Source organism: Bos grunniens, chromosome 14, assembly GCF_055505025.1.
Source record: "Bos grunniens cultivar Pamir isolate PY7600 chromosome 14, Bosgru_T2T1.0, whole genome shotgun sequence".
In the NCBI taxonomy this organism is placed as follows: Eukaryota; Metazoa; Chordata; class Mammalia; order Artiodactyla; family Bovidae; genus Bos; species Bos grunniens.
In genome coordinates, this window is record NC_141178.1 from 74,886,650 (window position 1) to 74,908,497 (window position 21,848).

The following is a 21,848-nucleotide window of genomic DNA, read 5'->3' on the forward strand; positions in this document are numbered from 1 at the left end:
GAAAATATTGTCATGTGAATTGTTTCATTCACTTTGGTAGAAAAAAAAACAAAACTCATATTGGAAATTTTATCAAAAATGATTTTAAAAGAATCCTATTTTAACAACTTGCTACACTATTTTAGGGCCAGTCCCTTGACCTTTGGGAGTCTCAGTTGTTAATACTGTAAAATGGGGACTTCCTGGTGGCGCAGTGGATGAGAGTCTGCCTGCCAATGCAGAGGACACAGGTTCGACCCCTGGTCTGGGGAGATTCCGCATGCTGGGAAGCAGCTATGCTCGTACACCGTAACTACCACGTCCAAGCTCTGTGAGCCATGGCTACTGCAGTCCCCGCGCCCAAGAGCCTGGGCTCTGCAACAAGAGAAGCCACCCGTGAGAAGCCATCCCTGGAAGCCCACGCACCGCAGCTAGCAGTGGCTCCCACTCTGCAACTAGAGGAAGCCTGCACACAGCAACAAAGATCCAGTGCAACCAAAATAAATAAATTTTAAAAAAAACCTGTAAAACATGAGAGTGAGTGCCAAGGTGTTCATTCAGTCTCCTAGTACACAGATGTCCCTCACTTTTATGCCAGTTTGCTTTTATAAAAGACCTATCATAGTATGTTTTCTCTAAATGAAAGAAATCAGGATGATTTTGGCTTTCACGAGAAAAGGCGAAGAGCAACCACTGTGTTCAGCGTCTCTTTTCCAGTGATCTGCCATGTAGAGTGGCAGTGAGAGAAGCCCTGCCGCCAAGCTTCTTCCCCAGGAACCACACTCAGCATCTCTGCATCCAGCCGCCAGGGCTGTGAACCGTGTCTGTGAGCATCTGTGCTTTATCTCGACGTCAGGCCATTGCTTCTTCACCTTACACCACTTTGGTTTATACGAGGTTTCGTTATGTTTGAACGAAGCCCGTTTAGTTCCTTCGTATTTCCTCTAAATTCTTCTTGAAAATGGACTTCGTGTGCCTTTAGATTTTGCAGCTAAAAGGCACGAGCTGATGGATACTTTTGGCATTCTACTTGGAAATCTCTTTCACTAACCCCAATAAGTCATCAGGGACATTTTTCCATGTTACCCCCAGGCAACAGTTTTGCTAAACTTTCTCTACAGAAGGAAGGTCTCCTTTGTTCAAGCACTAAAAAGCATTTTCCTCTTTCCACTGACAGCCACCTGGAGGTGAGTTTCTGTCTTCGGCCATGGAGGGGTGCTGCTCAGCTTCTCCTAGAGAGAATCAGCCACGTGGAGAGCAAAGAGCCCGCAGCCTCCAGCTGCAGCACCTCCAAGACCTGCTCCAGCTCTCCAGCTCTGGCCATCTCCCTCTCCCTGGCTTCCCTGCAACCACGAAACGTGGCAGGGGCTGCCGGGCACAGCCATTTCTGTCCAGCATGCCTGTCTTCCTTCTATGGGCCGTCTTGCCCTGGAGCTGCCAGCTGGGTTGGCTGAGACGTTCTCAGCGCTGCATTGCAGTATGAGGCTCCGTTTAGCCAATCCTCCTCCATCCTCACCCTTCCTCGTTTTACGGATGTCAAGCCTGTATCTAAAACCTGAAGTCTGAAGCCTTTCCTACTCCAGCTCCCTCTTTTCAGCATTCTTTTTTTTTTTTTAGCATAAATTTATTTTTTCTCTAATTTTATTTTATTTTTAAACTTTACATAATTGTATTAGTTTTGCCAAATATCAAAATGAATCCGCCACAGGTATACATGTGTTCCCCATCCCGAACCCTCCTCCCTCCTCCCTCCCCATACCATCCCTCTGAGCCGTCCCAGTGCACCAGCCCCAAGCATCCAGCATCATGCATCGAACCTGGACTGGCAACTCGTTAAGCCATTCCCCTCAATAAATCTCTCACACTTCTAACTCTCTCTTGGTGTCTGCTTCCTGGAGGGAGCCAACTGTCACAAACCTCCTCAAGGTCCTTCTAGCTTCTGACCGCCTCAAGCAATGACTGTAAGTCTTTGGTTTTAGTTATGGTAATTCGCTACTTCCAGGTGCCAAATCCGGTTCTGGTAGCTATTGCTGCAGGACAAACTCTCCCTATGTCTATAGGGTGACAACAACCATTTTATTTTGCTCACAGTGTTGCGGGTCAGAGTTTAGAAAGGCACATCTGGGCCATTCATACTTTGGCTTGTCTCACGCAGTTGCAGCCACATGGTGGCCAGGACTGGACGTCAAAGATGGCCCACTCACAGGTCTGGTAGATGACGCCATCAGCTGAGAGTGCTTCTGGGGCTGTGGGCAGGAACACCTACTGTGGCATCTCCAGCATGGCAGCTCCAGGGAAGTTGGACTTTTTACATGGCATCTGGATTCCCCAGAGGGAATGTACCAAGAGAATCAAATGGCAGTGATATCGCCTTTTCTGATTTAGCCCTGATAACCATGTTGTTCTTGTTAGCCGCTAAGTCACGTCCAACTCTTTGTGACCCCATGGACTGTAGCCCGCCAGAATCCTCTGTCCACGGGATTTCCCAAGCAACCACATTGGAGTGGGTTGCCGTCTCCTTCTCCAGGGCATCTTCCCAACCCAGGGATCAAATCCATGTCTCCTGCATTGCAGGTGGATTCTTTACCGCTGAGCCATCTGGGAAACCCTTGACAACCATGTAACATCATTTTATCATTATGCTACAGGTCACAAGCAAGTCACCAAGGTTGGCCCATATTCAAGATGAGAGATCAGAGAATCCACCTCTTGATGGGAGGAGTGTCATACAATTTGCAGACATCCACAGTGACCGATTCGACAGTAGCAGAAACCAACAGTGAACTCCGTATATGGCACTGTACCCCAGGGGACAGTCCATCAGCTGCTTTTGCCTGGCAGGTTGATTACACTGGAACATTTCCATCCATCGTGGAAGAAGGGGTACCTTGCTCTCACTGGAATATACATTTACTCCGAATATGAATCTGCCTTCCTTCCCTATAGCACTTCTGCCAAAACCACCATCTGTGGGTTTACGTAATGGCAGCCATATTCACTGCCGCAGTACTTCACGGAGCACCGCCTCTGACCAGGGGACTCGTTACAACAAATGAAGCATGCCCACGGAGCTGTATCTATGGAATGACTGGACTCACCACGTTCATCATCACTCTGGAGCAGCTGGCCTGCTAGAACACTGACATGGCCTTTTGCGGACTCACCTACGGTGCCAACTGGGTGATAATACTTTGTGTGGGTGAGATAATGTTCCCAAGGATGAAGTATAGATTCTGAATTCCTATTCAACATGTGGTGGTCTTTCTCCCAGGGCCAAGGAGCATGGATCTGGGATCAGGGATCGAAATGCGAGAGGTTTCTCTCACTAACACCCCTAATGATTAACAGGCCACTTTTACTCCTGTTTCTGCAATTCTGGGCTCTGCTGGTTTAGAAGCATTGGTTCTGGCGGCAAGAGCACTTCCACTTCCTTCTGACTGCGGGCTTTGTCACCACCTGAGGTGGTACATCTGTGCATATTTCACTGCCTTCTTACCACCGACTCTGTGAAAACAGAGCAGGTCCCAGGACTCAGTAGCTACTTATGTATTTGTTGATTTGTGTGTGTGTACTGTGGGGAAGGGGGAGAGGGGTTGGGGGAGGAGTCTGGTTTAAATGCTATTAAGTCATGATCAGAGTAATGACAGTTTTCCTGTATCTGGAATACTGAGTTAATAATATTCTAGATAAAGCTGCTGCTAAGTCACTTCAGTTGTGTCCGACTCTGTGCGACCCCATAGACAGCAGCCCACCAGGCTCCCCCGTCCCTGGGATTCTCCAGGCAAGAACACTGGAGTGGGTTGCCATTTCCTTCTCCAATGCAAGAAAGTGAAAAGTGAAAGTGAAGTCGCTCAGTCGTATCCGACTCTTAGCGGCCCCATGGACTGCAGCCCACCAGGCTCCTCTGCCCATGGGATTTTCCAGGCAAGAGTACTGGAGTGGGGTGCCATTGCCTTCTCCTAGATAAAGCAGAGGTACCGGTTTAATGATCAGTGCTTTCTTTAACCCTTGACTTCATCTATCTGCCCAGGTCCATGGTTCTGGGATTTACAATCAGCATGTTTCTGTAATCGTTCTACGATTTACTAAACATTTTAACTAACCAATGCTTTATTACAAAAAAATTATACAGCATTTTGAAGGTACACGTTTTAATTGGAAACTGGTTTTAGAATATTAATGTACTAAGTAGAAGCTAACGCATTGGAGTACTAATACTGAAAATAACTGTGTCTACCCCGTAAATAATACATACACACTCTCTGTATGGAGCAAATCTGGGTCTGGCAGGTCACAGGCAGTGTGGCCTGAGATTTCAAATCAAAGGAGGCACTTCGGGATTATCTTCAAAGTCGGGATCTTCCTCACTTGGTATAATTTTGGGTTCAGTGCGAACTCTTCTGGGCATGTGTTTTTTCTCCTGAACTATGTTGGCCACATCAGGGATGGAATGCTTGCTGGGGTCTACTTCTAGTCTCTCCATTTGCTGGCTTCTAGAACAACAAAAAGGGCAAAGGAAACAGAGATATCATTTTGAAATAAATTTCAAGTAGATTCCACTCATTCATTCATTCGTTTGGCAAACATCGGCAAGTACTCTCCCTGGAGTATAGGTGACTGCTCCTGGATTCAAGTGGCTTAAAGCCTTGTAGAAGCAGGACTCAACCCTTGAAGAAATAAAGGGTTAAAGGGTGCTGCAGGGCTAACACACAGGCAGGTTGAGGACAGGACAGTTGGCAGACTCTGCTTACCTAAGACTTTTTTGAGAACTGATATGATACGGTAGGCCAAATCCCACAGCCAGGAGCAATAATAGAATCACATCTGGCAGGTTTCACTCCTGAATGGAGCTAATCAGGCTCCTAAGACCCTGCTGCTTCAGCCAATCCAGCCTGCTGCAGTTGGCATGCTCAGTCACTCAGTTGTGTTTGACTCTTTGCAATCCTTTGGATGGTAGCCCACCAGGCTCCTCAGTCCATGGGATTTTCCAGGCAAGAATACTGGAGTAGATTGCCATTTCCTCCTCCAGGGGACCTTCCTGACCCAGGGATTGAACCCGTGTCTCCCTCATCTCCTGTATTTCAGGTGGTTCTTTTTTTTAATTTATTTTAATTGAAGGCTAATTACAATATTGTAGTGGTTTTTGTTATACATTGACACGAATCAGCCATGAGTGTACATGTGTCCCCCATCCTGAACCCCGCTCCCTCCTCCCTCCCTATCACATCCCTCAGGGTTGTCCCAGTGTACCGGCTTTGAGTGCCAGGCGGGTCTTTACTGCTGAGCCATCGGGGAAGCCCGTGGTTTGGCAGGGACATTCATACTACAAGTTCAGGTGCATGCCAAACTTAGCCCACAGTTCTTTCCCTCCCATGGGGACCTGCACCCAGTGCTCATGGTGACAGCTGGAGTGAAAGGGAACCCAGAAGCCCCTCTGCTGGCCAAGGAATCCCGCGATCATTGTCATGTAGAAAACTCCAAATGACACAATCCCAGGGCTGTTTTTCTGGCCATTTCCATTCCATAGGCTTGGAGTTGGACCCAGTAAGCTGTAGCTATGTCAAGTTTCCCCCACAATGTGGATGATTCTGAAATAATTTTGGAATCACGGTACTAATCATTCAGTTATTTGACAGATATACATTAAAAGCCTACAGCACTCAAGTAGCTGTGCTAGACATTAGCAATACCATGGTCTGTGCAGACAGACAAGTTTCCTGGGAATATCTAGGGGCGTAGAGTAGCGCTCAATAGGAAAGTTATCTCGTCATCATGTAACTGTCTCGCTGTCCACCTGTTCCCCCTGTCAGACTGGCATCTTTGAAGCAAAGATTTTGTCTCTTTCACCTTATATCTTTGGCATACAGCTTCACTGAATAAATAGCTGTTGCATAAGTAGAAAAAATTCACTACTGTGGAATACTGCAATTAAATAGGTAATTAGCTCTGACCTATGTGGTTCAGACCGTAAAGAATCTGCCTGCAGTGTAGGAGACCCAGGTTTGATCCCTGGGTCAGGAAGGTCCCTGACCAGAGGAGGTCGGGGAGGAGGGAATAGCTACCCACTCCAGTATTCTTGCCTGGAAAATTCCATGGACAGAGAAGCCTGGGCGCTACAAGTCCATGAGGTTGCGAAGAGTCAGATGTGACTGAGCAACTAACCCTTTCAGTTAAAGAAAATCACAGTCTACTCCAGGAGTTCCAAACCCACGTCCTCTGGCCAAATTCCTGCAGCAGACACAACCTGGTGGGGAAGGGAGGTTCGATTTTCTCTGGAAAGTGTAAATTCTTTTTCTCTGGCAACCCTTCCCTGTCACGTCTGTAGTCTGCTCAGCCCTTGAAAGGATCTGACTTTTTGATTCCTTTGTACTTTGGCTGGGCTTCCCCGGTAGCTCCGACAGTAAAGAATCTGCCTGCAATGCGGGAGACCCGGGTTCAGTCCCTAGGTTGGAAGTATTTTGATTAATATACCTGAATCTGCTGAAGAAAAACACAAATTGGATTTTAAAATGGCATTTTCTGAAGTCCCAGATTATACACTATAAACTATGCAGGGAGTTTCAGCTTTCAAAGACTTACATTACAGTCATTATTAACTATAGCTCTACTTCTTAATTATTCTGTTCTTACTTAACAGGCTGTGATATCTATGGCTTAATTAAGTAAATATCTAAATTCATCTATGATAATTATGTTGTCCTTGACTTTGAAGAAAAGCAACCCATCTCTATTCTGGGCATATCTCTTGGGCTATAGTTTCTGGACAACAGTAATAAACAGTGAACTTAGTATTCGGTTATCTGCAGCGCCCCAACTTCAGATGTTCTGAGGAATGGTTTGTGTGAAGGGTTTTAATTACTCATGAATCCCTGGGGGTAAAAAGCAGTGAACAGCAAGGCCTGGGGCACTCAAGGACCACACTCATCCCCAAAATAAAGAGGAGAGGGAATTTTTCCCCCTGCTGCTTCCTGCCTCACATCGAGGCCTGAAGAGACAGATGCCCGCTGCAGGTTTTACCCGTCACCTGGCTGTCAGACAAGAACCTCTGGCACCTAGTAAGAACAGGTGGAAGACGGCATGAATAAATGTATCATTATGGAAGAATGCAAGAAAAAAAGAAAATGTCTAAAACCAGTAGGCGTAAACCACATCAAAGATTGAGTCCTCTGTTAAAGAACACAAGGATTTTCAGGGCAGTGAAACCACTCTGCGTGACCCTACAGAAGTGGACCATGTCATTCTTTACTCGTTGCTTAGTTGCTCAGTTGTGTCTGACTCTTTGTGCCTCTAGACTGTAGCCCGCCAGGCTCCTCTGTCCATGGGATTTCCCAGGTAGGAATAGTGGGGTGGGTTGCTACTTCCTTCTCCAGGGGATCTCCTCAACCCACGGGTTGAACCCACGTCTCCTGCGTCTCTTGCATTAGCAGGTGGATTCTTTACTGCTGAGCCACCTGGGAAGCTGTTACATATTTGTCGAAATCCAAAGAACACACAGCACCAAGACTGAGCTCTTATGCAAATTTTGGATGTGGGTGATAATGATGCAGGAAGGCAGCTTCATCAGTTGTAACAAACCTTCTCCTCTGGTAGAGGGTGTGGATAATGAAGGAGGCTATGCACCTGTAGCGAAAGTGGATATTTAAAACCCTGTGCCTTTTACTCAATTTTGCTGTGACCCTAAGACTGGGCTAAAAGTCCATTAAAAAAAAAAAAAAAGACACTATGAGGAGAGTAAGAAGGCAAGCCCAAGAATGGGCCACATTTTATAATCCTGGATCCACCACTCACTTACCAATTTTGCGACCTTGGGCAAATGACCCCATCTCTGTGAACCTCACTATGTTAGGAATAGGAGGAGGATTTATTTGTAGTTATTTTGAAGATTAAAGATAATGCACAGCATCACACAGCACAGTGCAGGCGCTTAGTACTCAATAAAGCCATTTTTGAGGAAGTCGTCACAGGACCACAAGAGTTCACTGGGTCCGTGACCTTCTCCCCAGACATGATCCCATCTGGTCCGATGAACAAAACCCTCCTCCCCTTGATCTACTCGCTCCACTAACTGTCTCCACCACATAAGGAAAGGACCACGCAGGCTGAGAGGGGGTTGAGGGGCCTGTTCTGACCCCCGGCCCCGTGTCCTGCCCCTTGGAGGCCTTTCCCCCAAACCAACAAGCTGTCTGACCTCATGCCCACGTGCAGCCTTTTTAGGTGGCAGTTTGGGTCATGCGTTGCCCAATCAGAGGCTGATATAATGGGAATAATAAATTCTGTCAATGATTCAAGAGCACCACAAACAACCTTCCCATAGATGTATCCTGAGCAGACATGAGGTGATCCTTTCTCAGTAACAAAAATGAAAAAGAAAGGCTTTATGAAAACACTGCAGGAGTTCCTTCTATAAACAATTGTGCTAAGATGTTTCTAATCATCAAGTATAATCATGGAGATGACAGTTAGCCTGGAGTCTTGAAAACCAGCTCCAAACCGTTGACAATGACTTGGTTTCCAATCCCTGTGATTCCTCACAAATTAGATTCAGATGTTTTACAAGTATGGATGCTGCTGGGGCTTAATTATGACCATGAAGATTCACAGGAGTCCTAATACCCTTGAATCTCTTTAAATGATGAGATGATTAGAGAGCATCACTGATTCAAAATGAATTTGAGCAAATTCCGGGAGATGGTGGAGGACAGTGGAACCTGGAGTGCTGCAGTCCATGGGGTCACAAAGAGTCAGACACGACTTAGCAACTGAACAACAATGATCTGAAATGGAAATTAATAAGCTGGGAAGCATGAGAGTGGCTTCCTAAGGTTAAAAACAGCAACCTGCTTTTCAGAAGGAATTCAGCTCCATACCTGTTGTTTAAACAAATCGCATGTTTGAAAACCTCTACAAAACTTTGACAGTTGTCTTTGAATAAAAGAATGCCTGACTGCTTGTATTATGCAAGACATAAATACAGCTCCTGCTCAGGTATTTTTATAGTGATAATTCTGGCATATACATTTGTATCACAAAGATAGTTTGCCTAGGTCCAAAATAGCCTTTGCCATCTGGATGGTACGAGTCTGGAAATCTTGAAAAGGAGAAGGAAAGTTGAAAGAGCTGAGATGTTCATTCCAAGGATGAATTGAGAAGGAATGAGAGCTTTGTTTGAAATGCTCTAAGGATTGTCACCACTTGTGGGGGGCAGGCATTGTTCCGAGGGTTTCTAGGGGCAGAGCTAGAACCTTCAGTTGGGAATCTTTAGGCTTTCTGACATTGGGGAATATTGTTGTTGTTCAGTCACTCAGTTGTGTCCGACTCTTTACGATTCCATGGACTGCAGCATGCCAGACTTCCCTGTTCTTCACCATCTCTTGGAGCTTGCTCAAACTCATGTCCATTGAGTTGATAATACCATCCAACCATCTCATCCTCTGTCGCCCCCTTCTCCTCCTGCCTTTAATCTTTTCCAGCATCAGAGTCTTTTCCAACGAGTTGCCTCTTCTCATCAGGTGGCCCAAGTCTTGGAGTTTCAGCTTCAGCATCAGTCCTTCCAATGAATATTCAGGGTTGATTTCCTTTAGGATTGCCTGGATTGATCTCCTGGCTCTCCAAGGGACTCTCAAGAGTCTTCTCCAACATCACAGTTTGAAAGCACAGTTCTTGGGCACTCAGCCTTCTTTATGGTCCAACTCTCACAAGACTACTAGAAATTCTCCTGAGAGGGTGAGGGTCATGTAGGGAAAGAAGCTTAAGCCAAGGCAGGAAGATGACCTATGATTGACAGGAGGGCACAAATGGGGTCTCTCAGTCTTTGCAGCCCTGAGAGTTCTGGATGCTATGACAGGCCAGGGGAGTCATAAAAGAGAGGCAATGTGAGCAGAGCGCTCAGCAGCACTCAGCAGAGTCCTCGCAACGAATCACAGCTGCATGGCCTCCGGACAATCCAAATGCCTCCCTCCCTCATATTCCTTGTCTGCAAACTGAGGATAAAACTTGTGAGGATCAAATGTGTTGCTATGGGTAAAGCACATAGACTGGCCTCATAGGAAGCAAGTGCCTGGTCAATGTAGCTGTCAGTGGTGCAGATGTTGCCACTTCTATTAGTATCATGGGAAATGGGGACCTAGACATGCAGAGATCTGTGTCTGAGCCCTACAAATCAAGAGTTGAAGTTTGGGGAATAAACGTTCAGGGTATGAATCCTTTCTAAACATGCAGTCCCTGTACCTGGTGGGCAGGTGCATTCTAGCCACCAAAAGACAATGGAGAGAACTCTAAACAAAGCTAAAGATGGGCGGTGGGGGTGGGCGGGGATGGCACCTCTTGCTTGTCTGCTCTTTGCTGCTGTCCGGCGTGCTTTTCACAGGCTTTGATGTTCGTTGACAGCCTATGATTACTTCGCCCACCTGAAAATAAAAGCACAGCATAGTCCGTGATACATTCTCTCTGATACACCTTCAGAAGTATACACTATATGTTTCCCAAATGCAAAAACACTTAAACTTTCACTACATATTCCATGAAAGACTCTGCCTTTAAGCCCCTACATGCAGACGAGAAAGGTACAATAGTCCCCCCTATCCCTGGGGATACGTTATAAGACTCCCAGGGCGTGCCCGAGACCACAGATAGTAAGATCCCCTGCTGGAGGAAACGGCAACACACTCTAGCACACTCTAGTATTCTTGCCTGGAGAATTCCACGGACGGAGGAGCCTGGTGGGCTACGGTCCACAGAGTCAGACCCAACTGAGCATGCACACACACACACAGACACACCAAACCCTACATAGGGTATGTTTGTTTTTTCCTTTATGGATATACCTGTGATGCAGTTTAATTTATAAATTAGGCACAGTGAGATACTAAAAATAACTAGTAATAAAATTGAACAATTCTAACAATATATTGTATGTTACACAGTTGTAGAAATTTAATACCTTTTCCATCTAAGCACCTCTCACGCAAGGTGGCCAGAATTTTTGCAGTTTGAGGTACAACAGCAAAACCAGCACAGAGTTCTTCTTCCTTCTTCACAATTTCATGGATAGAAGATTCCTTCTTACCCTAGATCTTAGCAATCTCAGCATATGGGTTTTTTTTTTTCCTTTCCTTATTAAGTCGGGAACTTTTACCTTTTCACTTAAAGGAGGCACCTGAAAGCTTCTTTTTGGCATATCTGAGCTGCCAGCATCACTAGTCTTGCACTCTGAGACCGTTATTACATAAAATAGGGGTGGCCTGAACCCAAGCACAGCTGACCTGATAACCAAGGCAGATACTGACTCAGGAATGAGTGGGATTATTTTTGACATCCTGGGTGGGACGGAGCGAGATGGTGCGAGATTTCATCATGCTGCTCAGAATGGCCCACAATTTTAAACTTATGAATTATTTCTGGAATTTTCCATTTAATATTTTAGAAACAGTTGACCGTGCATAACTGAAACCAAGGACAGGGAAACCTTGGATAAGGGGGGGAACTACTTAGACCACAAATTGTAACTATTCATGTTAGTCTTGCAAAGCTACAGGCTACACTTCATTTGCCCAAGGCCAAGCAGGGGGACAGAGTGAATTCATTCATTTGACAAATATTTTCTGAGAGCCAACCCCATGCATGCCAGACACTTCTGGGGGTGTTGAGGACATGGGGGTGACAGAGACACTGCCTTTGAGGAGCTCCCAGTGAATGTGCTGTGGACAAAAATGGTCTGAGCTGGAAGCTCACTGGACCCCGCCTCCTTCCACTGTAGAGTGAGGGAATTAGATAAAATCAGTCGCAAGGGACTCTTCTCCATCTGAAAAATTCTGTAGCTCCATTATCTTTTAAACTGAATAAGCTCAGGGCTAAGCATGTTAAGGTCTCAAAAAAGATGACTGAGTGACTTAACTCAACAAACTTTCAGCAGAGAGCGTTCAGACCCGGCACCTTCCCTTAGGAAGCTCAGAGACAGAAGAGTGTTGTCCAGGGAGGGTGGGAAGAGGAGGAGGCCACCTGCTGGGCACATGCCCACCTGAGCTGGCTGTGTATGTGTTTTATTTAGCCCCCACCTGCCAATCTTCCTATGAGACAGGGATTACCGGTAGGCAGAGAGGGAAAAAAGAAACAAGTCAGAACTCCTCTCCTTGGTCCCCTGACCACGGTAGGGGACTTCCACCCTTCCTTTTCAAGGAAGAGGGAGATCTGGAGTGGGTGTACATTCCTCTCTCCTCCACCCTCACCAGCTCCTTCTCTCAGATGACGGGATGCTTCATTTACTTGCCACATCTCACGGGAGGGCAGGGTCACTCCTCTGAAAGGTGAGCGCCACCGGCCACCCTTTCTCCATCCTGCCTGAGACTTCCTGCCACACAGCAGTGATCAGATCTGTGCAACTGATGATGAAGGAAAAACACTAGGCTTGGACTCTGAGGGTCCAGCTCCGCTCCCATCCATTGGCCAGGCAGGCATACTGGACTAATTATCTGTATTTGGGGAGGGAGTTAGGGACCCCAGGTTAGCCTCAACCCTCAACCAGATTCTCCAATCCAATCCTTACTAGACCTTTGCACTGGTGTGCTGAACACCGAATCAAACTGATAGATAGGGTCGTGTGTTTCCCATCTGACTAGTGATTCTTGACTGCATGAGCCACACTGGTTAGAACACCAGAAAGCCCAGTCCATTGTTCATCATATGTATGCTTCAATACAAGGATGATGAATGAACAAATGAAGCAATGCATCCTAGTCTGGGGGCTGTAGCATCAAACTCAGGGAGGTGAGTGTTCTTATTGTCCTTGATGGTAATCCATCTCCTTGTGGTTGTATAATGGTTCAGTTCAGTTCAATCTCTCAGTTGTGTCCAACTCTTGTGACCGCATGGACTGCAGCATGTCAGGCTTCCCTGTCCATCACTAACTCCCAGAGCTTGCTCAAACTCCTGTCCATTGAGCCAGTGATGCCATCCAACCATCTCATCCTCTGCCGTCCCCTTCTCCTGCCCGGCAGCAGGGTCTTTTCCAATGAGTTGGCTCTTCACATCAGGTGGCCACAGTACTGGAGCTTCAGCTTCAGTGTCAGTCCTTCCAATGAATATTCAGGACTTATTTCCTTTAGGATTGACTAGTTTGATCTCCTTGCAGTCCAAGGGACTCTCAAGAGTATTCTTCAACACCATAGTTCAAAAGCATCAATTCTTCGGTGCTTAGCCTTCTTTATAGTCCAACTCTCACATCCATACATGACTACTGGAAAAACCATAGCTTTGACTAGATGGACCTTTGTTAGCAAAATAATGTTTCTGCTTTTTAATATGCTGTCTAGGTTGGTCATAGTTTTTCTTACAAAGAGCAAGTGTCTTTTAATTTCATGGTGATATATAGACCAGTTTTTTTTTTTGGATAGTGTGGTTGTATACTTTTCTACCATATTTTATAAAAATTCAATTTGTGTATGTATGATTTACTTCAGTCCCATTCCCATAGACCTCATGGGAGGGCCTATGTGCAATGCAGAAATAAAAGATCTGCTTAAATTCCACCCTTTCATCATATGTATTGAACATCCCACTAGGGAAAATATACCTTCAAGCATCACTGATGGTTTGTGTGATGGGCAGACTTTTGCTGAGACTTCAAAAGAGAGGAAAATAACAACAACAACGAGAGCTGCATGTTCCAAACACAGGAAATTACAAGGCTGGAAGAGTTGTTCTGAAACATTTTTAAAAAGGTGTATTCTGCATAGCAAAAACTTGTAGAAGAAAACCACGGAAGAACCAACAACAAAAGCTGCCAATGCAGTGTTCACTAAATAATTAGATGAGGTGACTCACGCAAAGGTTTGCCCAATGCAGCAGGTTTTTATTATCATCAAATGAGATTTGTTTTGGAGAAAGCTAATCTTAAAATGGTGTATTTGTTATGTTTTAAAGTCTATTTCTTGCCAATTGCATTGTTTTCCATTCATTTCTTGCTGGCCCATGATATATTTTCAAATGTTCATGTGGCAGAGTAGACATGTTTACACTATTTTAATGTGAAAACTTTTTTTTTTTTCTTTTCTCTAATTGAATTAGTGTAATGGATACAAACATTTCCCCTGTGTTCCTGGCCGATCCTTAAAGAAATGGAAATACTTTTCAGTTTCTATTGATGCCAGTTCTGGATTCATTAAGGGGCTTCCCAGGTGGCCCAGTGGTAAGGAATCCGCCTGCCAATGCAAGAGACTTGCAGTTCAACCCCTGGGTCAGGAAGATCCCCCGGAAAAGGAAATGGCAACCCACTCCAGTATTCTCGCCTGGGAAAATCCCATGGATAGAGGAGCCTGACAGGCTGCAGTCCATGGGGTCGTAGAGAGTCAGACACGACTGAAGCAACTGAGCATACACACACTGGTTTACTAAACCACAATAATGTCAAATAAGAGGGCAAAGAAAGAGTTGAGGAGACTAAACAGAGATGCTTCCCAGTGAGGGGAACAGAAGAGGTTGTAGGTGTTGGGGTAATGAGAACTGGCACCTTCTTCCTGGGATGGGGGGCAGCAGACCCTCTCTCTGAGAGGCAGGGTGGCATCGTGTGGAGGGCAGTGCTACCCGGGGAATGCCCTCTAATGATGGGGATGTTCCAGGCTGACCCTGGAGCACTTGAGGACTTGAGATACGATTAGTGTAACTGAGACATCAAAGTGTTCACTTTATTTCATCTTTAGAGTAATGTTAATTTCTACTGACCAAGCCAGAGTGAGCCCCAAACCCAACTGTGAGCTGTTCAACTCTTCTGTAGGAGTGAAGGTCATCTACCCATACCAATTACCCCTAATTTATCTGTGGGCCTTGACCACATGGCCTTTTCAGTTCTGGAACTCTCTGCTCCTTCCTTGACATGCCTGGGGCCTGGCACTGAGTGTGAGAACCCAGAGCCTGTGTTTCAGTCTCTCTGGTCAACGTAGGGTATAAGATTGCTCCCTTAGCCTGACTCAGGACGACTCCAAAGAACCACGTGAGCCTCAGACCTCACTGTGGCATCAGCTGGGGCCTCTGGCAGGCCAGCATCACCCGTCAGCTTCTCCCTCTTCCCAATCCTGGATCCTCCCCTCCCACAGGAGTGGATCCCTAGGCTGCTCCCTAATAAACATTTTACATGAGAATCTCTGTCTTGGAGTCTGCTTCCTGCAGAGCAGTGGCATCTGAGCACTTAAAAAACTTTTTTCAATTACATCAAATGAAACCAGTGTTAGTTAAAATTCATGAAAATGTCAACCTTAAGAATAAAAGCTTTGGAGCCAAAAGCACAGGTTTTGTATTGCTTTGTGCTATAAATGCACTAATCAGAATGGGAGCATATGCATAATTAGAGTCTTAAAGTACCCCCATTTCTAACACTGTTATTTGTCCCATAATAATAAGCTCAGACAGAGATTCTCTGTGTTTATGGAAATGCAAATAGCATCACAAATTTGGAACTTTTCTTCATGGGAGTTTGCTGTGTACAGGAATCTCAATGTGTTGCTTATTTTAAAGATATTTTCAGCTCATTTAGTTTCACAGGTTCTTTTAAGTTTAAAAGTTAGAGGGAATTAAGAAATCAGCAGTGAGAAAAATATCAACACAAACACTCATATTAATACCAACATTCATCTTAACATCAATATTCATATGAATAGCAAGAAAAACTCTTCTGATAAGAGATCTAGTTTTTCCGGGCAGAGGACCGTGGGTTCAGAGGTCCAAGGTACCGAAATAGTGCAGTGTGGTTTCTCTCTTTGCAGCCCTAGTGCTACTTCCTCTCTAGAAAACGATGCTCATTAACTTCAAGCTTCTTACTCATTTGTACAAAGTGTGTTTAGGGATGACTAATGGAAAAGCTGTAAGAACCAAAATATGTCTAATAAATTACATAATGTGGCCCAACTGGCTTCCTGAATCCACAGAGGGAAATGTAATCAACAGCTTGAAAATTCAATTCTGGGACATGCACACAGGTACAGATTAACATTTTAATAGTGTTACATTTTTTTTTTTAAAAGCGATTTTTGATATGGATCATTTTTTAAAGTCTTTATGAATTTGTTACAGTACTTCTTCTGTTTTATGTCTTGGTTTTTTGGCTGCCAGGCATGTGGGATCGTAGCTTCCCGACCAAGGATCAAACTTTCACCCCGCATTGGAAGGCAAAGTCTTAACCACTGCACCAACAGGAAAGTCCCAACGTGTTCTACTATTTTAACTCATGTGTGCGTGCTAAGTCACTTCAGTCATGTCTGACTCTTTGTGACCCCATGGACTGTAGCCCGCCAGGGTCCTCTGTCCATGGGATTTCCCAGGCAAGAATACTGGAGTGGGTTGCCATGACCTTCTCCAGGGGAATCTTCCCCACCCAGGGGTCAAAACTGCATCTCCTGCAGGTGAATTCTTTACCACTGAGCCACCAGGGAGAACTTGTATTTTATATAATGTACAGTCTAATAAATATAGTTAAATCTTTATTTTATACTATTTTTGTTACTACAGAATAAGCTTTGTCCCATTAAATGCTTTTGTGCTTTAAATTTTATCATATCCAATATTAGTTTTGTCATAACCACTCTAATTTTGCTAGAATTCAGCTAATACAGCTTTATTCATTCCTTTCTTTATATATTTCCTGTCTTTTAGAGTTTTATAAACGAGATAGAGGAGCCAATTTTACAACCATTAACTTCCCTACAGATTTTCTGCATTTAAAGTTTCCTTCCTCATGCTTTCTGATTCCATGTAACTCTACTGACTTTTGTTTGCACTTAACTTCTGTAATGCTTTGTAATTTACATATTTTTATTTAATTCTATTCAACTTCCCTAAAAACATTTTATATTAAATATCAATGTGAATAAACTAATATATATATTTGGGGGTTGTGAAATAGAAAGTATATATTAGTAGGCTCTCCCCATTCATACTTTTCCTCTTTTCAAGTTTTAATCTAATCTTTATAAATCAAATAATTGTCCTTTTTGTACCACCTACACCACTTCTTTCAAGGCAATAATGACTTTTTGAATCCTTCTGAAACATTACTCAAAATAATTAAAGCTATTTCTATAAGATTATGGACTTTGAGAATAATACTTTAGAGAGATGACTGTGTCTCAGGACTGACCCGTGGGTGAGGGAAGGTAATGGGTACAGGGGAACGGGTCCCACTGTGCCCTCATTACGTCCTCAGCTCAACGTGACACAGCAGGAAGATACCATAGCCTCGGTCCTCACTCTGCCAGATATCCCTGAGGTATCTAACTTAGTACTCGTCTCCCTTCTTCTTTGCATTTCTAAGACTCTACCCTAGGTAGAGGGTAGAGCACTGCCTAGAGCACAGTGCGTGCATGCTCAGTCGCTCAGTTGCGTCCGACTCTTTGAGACTCCATGGGCTGTAGCCCGTCAGGCTCCTCAGTCCATGGGATTCTCCAGGCAAGAATACTGGAGTGGGTTGCCATTTCCTCCTCCAGGGGATCCTCCTGACCCAGGGATCAAACCTACGTCCCCTGCATTGGCAGGCGGATTCTTTACCACTGAGCCACCTGTAGGTACTCATTAACATGTACAGAATATTTGAATAAGTGACGAATGGTTAGACTAAGAGCAAAGACCCCTGGAGCTGCTTCTTCCTGCCTATTCTGTCTACAAATGAGGGAGAGGCAGGGGTGTTGTGGGCGGCAGCTTCTTGCATGCTGGCTCTTGTTGCGCTGGGTCCAAAAGTGAAGGAGAGACTTAGGGAACCATAGAAGACCCCCATAGTTATGACTATGACAGTTGTCTCTGAGTTAGGAACATCATTTCAAGGTAAGCAGGAGAATGAAAAGCTAAGTCACTTAACAAGTGTCTGAGCTTGTTTGCAACTGGGACTTAGAAACTGAGGCAGAGGGCCGGTCTGGGTCAGTGGCTTCAAGAAGGAGGAGACTGGAGGAAGGACCTCTCATTTATTTTTCACTCCACAGCAATTTGCACTGTACTTTATTCATTTTGCTGTTGTTTAGTCACTAAGTCGTGTCCAGCTCTGTGTGTGACTCCATGGACTTCGAACCCTGGGTCGGGAATATCCCTTGGAGAAGGAAATGGCAACCCACTCCAGTATCCTTGCCTGGGAAATCCTATGGACAGAGGAGCCTGGTGGCCTGGCTTTATATTTATACTAAGTGCTTAATAAATTTTTGATAAATTGAATAAATATTTTAATTGAGTCATTAAACATTCATTGTCTAAAGTTTTTCAGAATTTTGCAGAACGTTTTCCATTTCTGAGTTCTAGCACCTTACTTCCACATTGTGGCAAGCCAAACCTGCTAAATAATTCCCTCATCTGATATTAATAACTTCCATATAATTTATTTATGGGTGCAGTATGTTTTTCCTCCGCTATTATTTTGCTTCAGTACACACATTTAACATCTTCACCCATGCCTCCTAAGTAGTTTCTAAAAATGTCTCTACTTTTTTTTCTTTATAAAACTTCCAAACTGTCTAAGCCCATTAGACACCAACCTGCCTTGACATAAGCCAGTTGTTTGATTTGGGGGGTTGAGCCAGTTACTGGGTGAGGTCCCTCACAACTGAAACAGGTTATTATCTAGCAAAGCATATCTCAACTTTAGAAGAAATGGACACTTGTATATTGTTCACTTTCTTATATATTTCTGGCATTCATGTTAATCAATTATCTATAATATTGGCGTTGACCATTTAAATATTCAAAGTTCAAATTCCTAGCAAGGAATATTCTTAATATAAAACTTCAGGATCAATAAGACTTTTTTATTTTCCTCTGGCATTAGAGGAAGTTAATATACGTACCCAGATTTATTGTTGACATTTTAACAACTTCATGATTTGTTAACTGTGTTCTGATTGACTTCACTAAGAAAGGCACATAATTCACTGAGCCCGTTAAAAAAAGATTCCTTTAAAGAATACAAGCTACTTCTTTTTCTCTTTAAAAAGGTCATTAGTCCTAATTAGAAAATATATAAATTACCATTGGTACATTATTTAAAATTCTTTGAACAGATAAAAATACCTGTATAAGTCAACTATTTTGACGTACCTTCTATCTCAAATAAAGACAACTGGCAGCAAAGAAAATTTAGATTTTTGAAAAACTTATCAGAAAAATAGGAAGGATAAGAGTATTGACTTTGATTCCAAAGATACCCAAGCTATCTGAGGAAAAATTTTAAGGGTGTAATTACTGATATTTATATGTACAATCAATACTGACAGTTGCACACAGTTTCATGGCTTTGAAATAAAAGGAGAACAAATCCAAATATCAAACAGTTCCTTCAAAATTCTTTTATACTTGAAAAGCTCAATCTTATCTGACAGTTTCCCGTGGAGGATCATCCACACACACAACCTAAGCTTGAAAATGATATTTTATTAGGTTAGGACAAACATCAAGAATGATAAGGATGTTTTAAAAGAAAAGAAAATATCCTTTTGTGATGTTACTAGACGTCATCTCAGTGGGAAATATCCTACATTTACTTGGACAAGTTCACGATTATTCTTGTTTTTTCTGGGCCAGTGATAGTTCAGAAGTGCTGGCTAGTTTACATCACCCCACTCTCCACCTCCCACAACAGGGGACAGCCATCAACCACATATTCTCAGGGGTTGGTTACTACTGTCCCAGTTCCATCACCCCTTAGGTAGAGTTATTCTGAAGTATATGTTTTTCGGTTTTCCTAGGGGGGCTCAGTGGTGAAAGAATCCACCTGCCAAGATAGGAGATTCGGGTTTGATCCCTGGGTGGGGAAGATCCCCTGGAGAAGGAAATGGCAACTCACTCCAGCTTTCTTGCCTGGGAAATCCCATGGACAGAGAAGCCTGGTGGGTTACAGTCCATGGAGTCACATAGAGTCAGACATGACTGAGCAACTAACTCTTACACTTTCACAGAGCAGATGGGCTTCCTTGGTGGCTCAGTGGTAAAGAATGCCCCTGCCAATGCAGGAGATGCAGAAGACAAGGGTTCGATCTCTGGGGTGGGAAGATCTGGAAAAGGAAATGGCAACCCAGTCCAGAATTCTTGCCTGGGAAATCCCATGGACAGAGGAGCCTGGTGGGCTACAGTCCACAGGGCTGCAAAGAGTTGGACATGGCTCAAGAGACTCAACAAGAACGACGTGTTCTGCACAGTCTCCCAGAGCTTCCCCCTGGGGTTGCTGGCACTTCTCTTGGTTGCCTGCCTCCCCTAATTCCTGTTCAGCACCCTCTTACTTCTCAAATAAACCACTGTACTAATATCTTTCAGGTAGCTTCCACTTTCATGGAGGCCACAAATTTTAAAAAGTGTTTTACAGGTCAAATGTGAGTCTGTGTCTCACAGTTTAATAGACAGCAAGGAGATCAAACCAGTCAATCCTAAAGGAAATCAACCATGAATATTCACTGGAAGAACTGATGCTGAAGCTGAAGCTCCAACACTTTGGCTACCTGATGCGAACAGCTGTCTCATTAGAAAAGACCCTGATGCTGGGGAAGATTGAAGGCAGGAAGAGAAGGGGATGACAGATGAGATGGTAGGAGAGTATCACCGACTCAATGGACAAGAGTTTGAACAAATTCCGGGAGATGGTGAAGGACAGGGAAGCCTGGGATGCTGCACTCCATAGGGTTGCAAAGAGTCCGACATAACTTAGCGACTGAACAGCAACAACAACAATAACTTTGGGATGCTCAGGTTTCCCTTAAGGAGGAAGAGTAGGAAACTGGTGCAGTCAGATTCCAAAACACCGAGTAACTTACTACTGGGATCCCACTCAAGTCTCTGTGAACACCTCATTTAATTTTCAGTGTGGGCTGAATATGTACTTAAAAAAAAAACTATCTACCTACTACCTATCTACCTATAATTTGAGTCCACAGATGATGCTAATGCCTAGATGCCTGGGTTTTGCCAGGCATGTGTGGATGGTACTCACTGCTGTCACTCAAATTCACGGCCCAGTTTGGGGCCATTTTGATAGCTGTTTAGACAGGCTGAAACTTTTCCAGGCCTGGCTGGCTTCTCACTCACCTTCCTCTGGGTACGGTCCTTTGGAGTCACATCTCAAAGTGGGCATGGCTTCCTAGAGCCCACCTCGCACAGCTTCCCTGCTAGGCTCTGGACTTTGGCTTTTTTCTTCTCACCCTTGTGTGGTCACTGAAAGCATGGTTTATTCTCTTAGTCTTTCCTTCGATCAGTGGGCAGTAACTGTTCATTATCTCATCACTGTCAAGGTGTTTTTAAAATATGTAGTCTATATTCCTAAATTTTCTTTAGTGTGACTGACACTCCTAATGACCTACTTGGCAACTAGCAGATGGTGGAGCTCTAGAGATGTTACTGACAGTCATGAGACTATGTAGAAAGTGAGTGTAGAGAAGAGAAATGAGGTTCCAGGATTGAATGATGGATATGCCAACTTTCAGAGGCCTGGGCAGGAGAAAGCACCAGCAAAGAAGCATACATTGGCAGAGACCATCCAGTGAGCAGGACCTAAGAAGAGAACCGAATCAAAGAGGTGTGTCTAAAGCCGACGGAACATCTGTTTAAAAATGGAGGGGCTGATTAATGGTGTAAAAACCTCTTGAAAGGTCAGAGAAGAAGAGGAAGGGGGCTGCCTGCTGGATCTACTCACGTAGAGAGGGCTGGAGACCTCAAAAAGAGATGTTTCATGGATGGGGGTGGGGACGCTGGAGAAGAGATGATACCTCATTAGGGTTAGTTTTAGAAACTGTGAGAAAAGAATTGGAACAGAAAATATAGATGTCTTCTTTTAGAGTTTTGCTGTGAATCAGGTCAGAGCAGTTAAGTGGAGGGGAATGTTTTTATTTTGTATTGTTTTATTTTGGAGAAGGGAGACGTTT

At 44.3% G+C, this 21,848-nt stretch overlaps 1 protein-coding gene across 6 annotated transcripts in view; it reads right to left on the reverse strand.

The window, feature by feature from the left end:
• Nucleotides 1–4,113: 4,113 nt before the first annotated feature.
• DNAAF11 (dynein axonemal assembly factor 11) overlaps nucleotides 4,114–21,848 on the reverse strand; it is a 70,757-nt gene continuing 53,022 nt past the window's right edge. For 4 of the 6 annotated variants that reach the window (XM_086337379.1, XM_086337378.1, XM_086337376.1 and 1 more), the window contains 2 exons: nucleotides 10,300–10,385; nucleotides 4,114–4,472 (listed from right to left, as the gene is read on the reverse strand). In XM_086337379.1, the coding sequence (XP_086193505.1) occupies nucleotides 4,295–4,472; nucleotides 10,300–10,385 (264 nt within the window). In that variant the 3' untranslated portion in view covers nucleotides 4,114–4,294. The remainder of the gene's footprint in view (nucleotides 4,473–10,299; nucleotides 10,386–21,848) is intronic. The other 2 variants (XM_086337377.1, XM_086337383.1) reach the window with 1 other exon arrangement.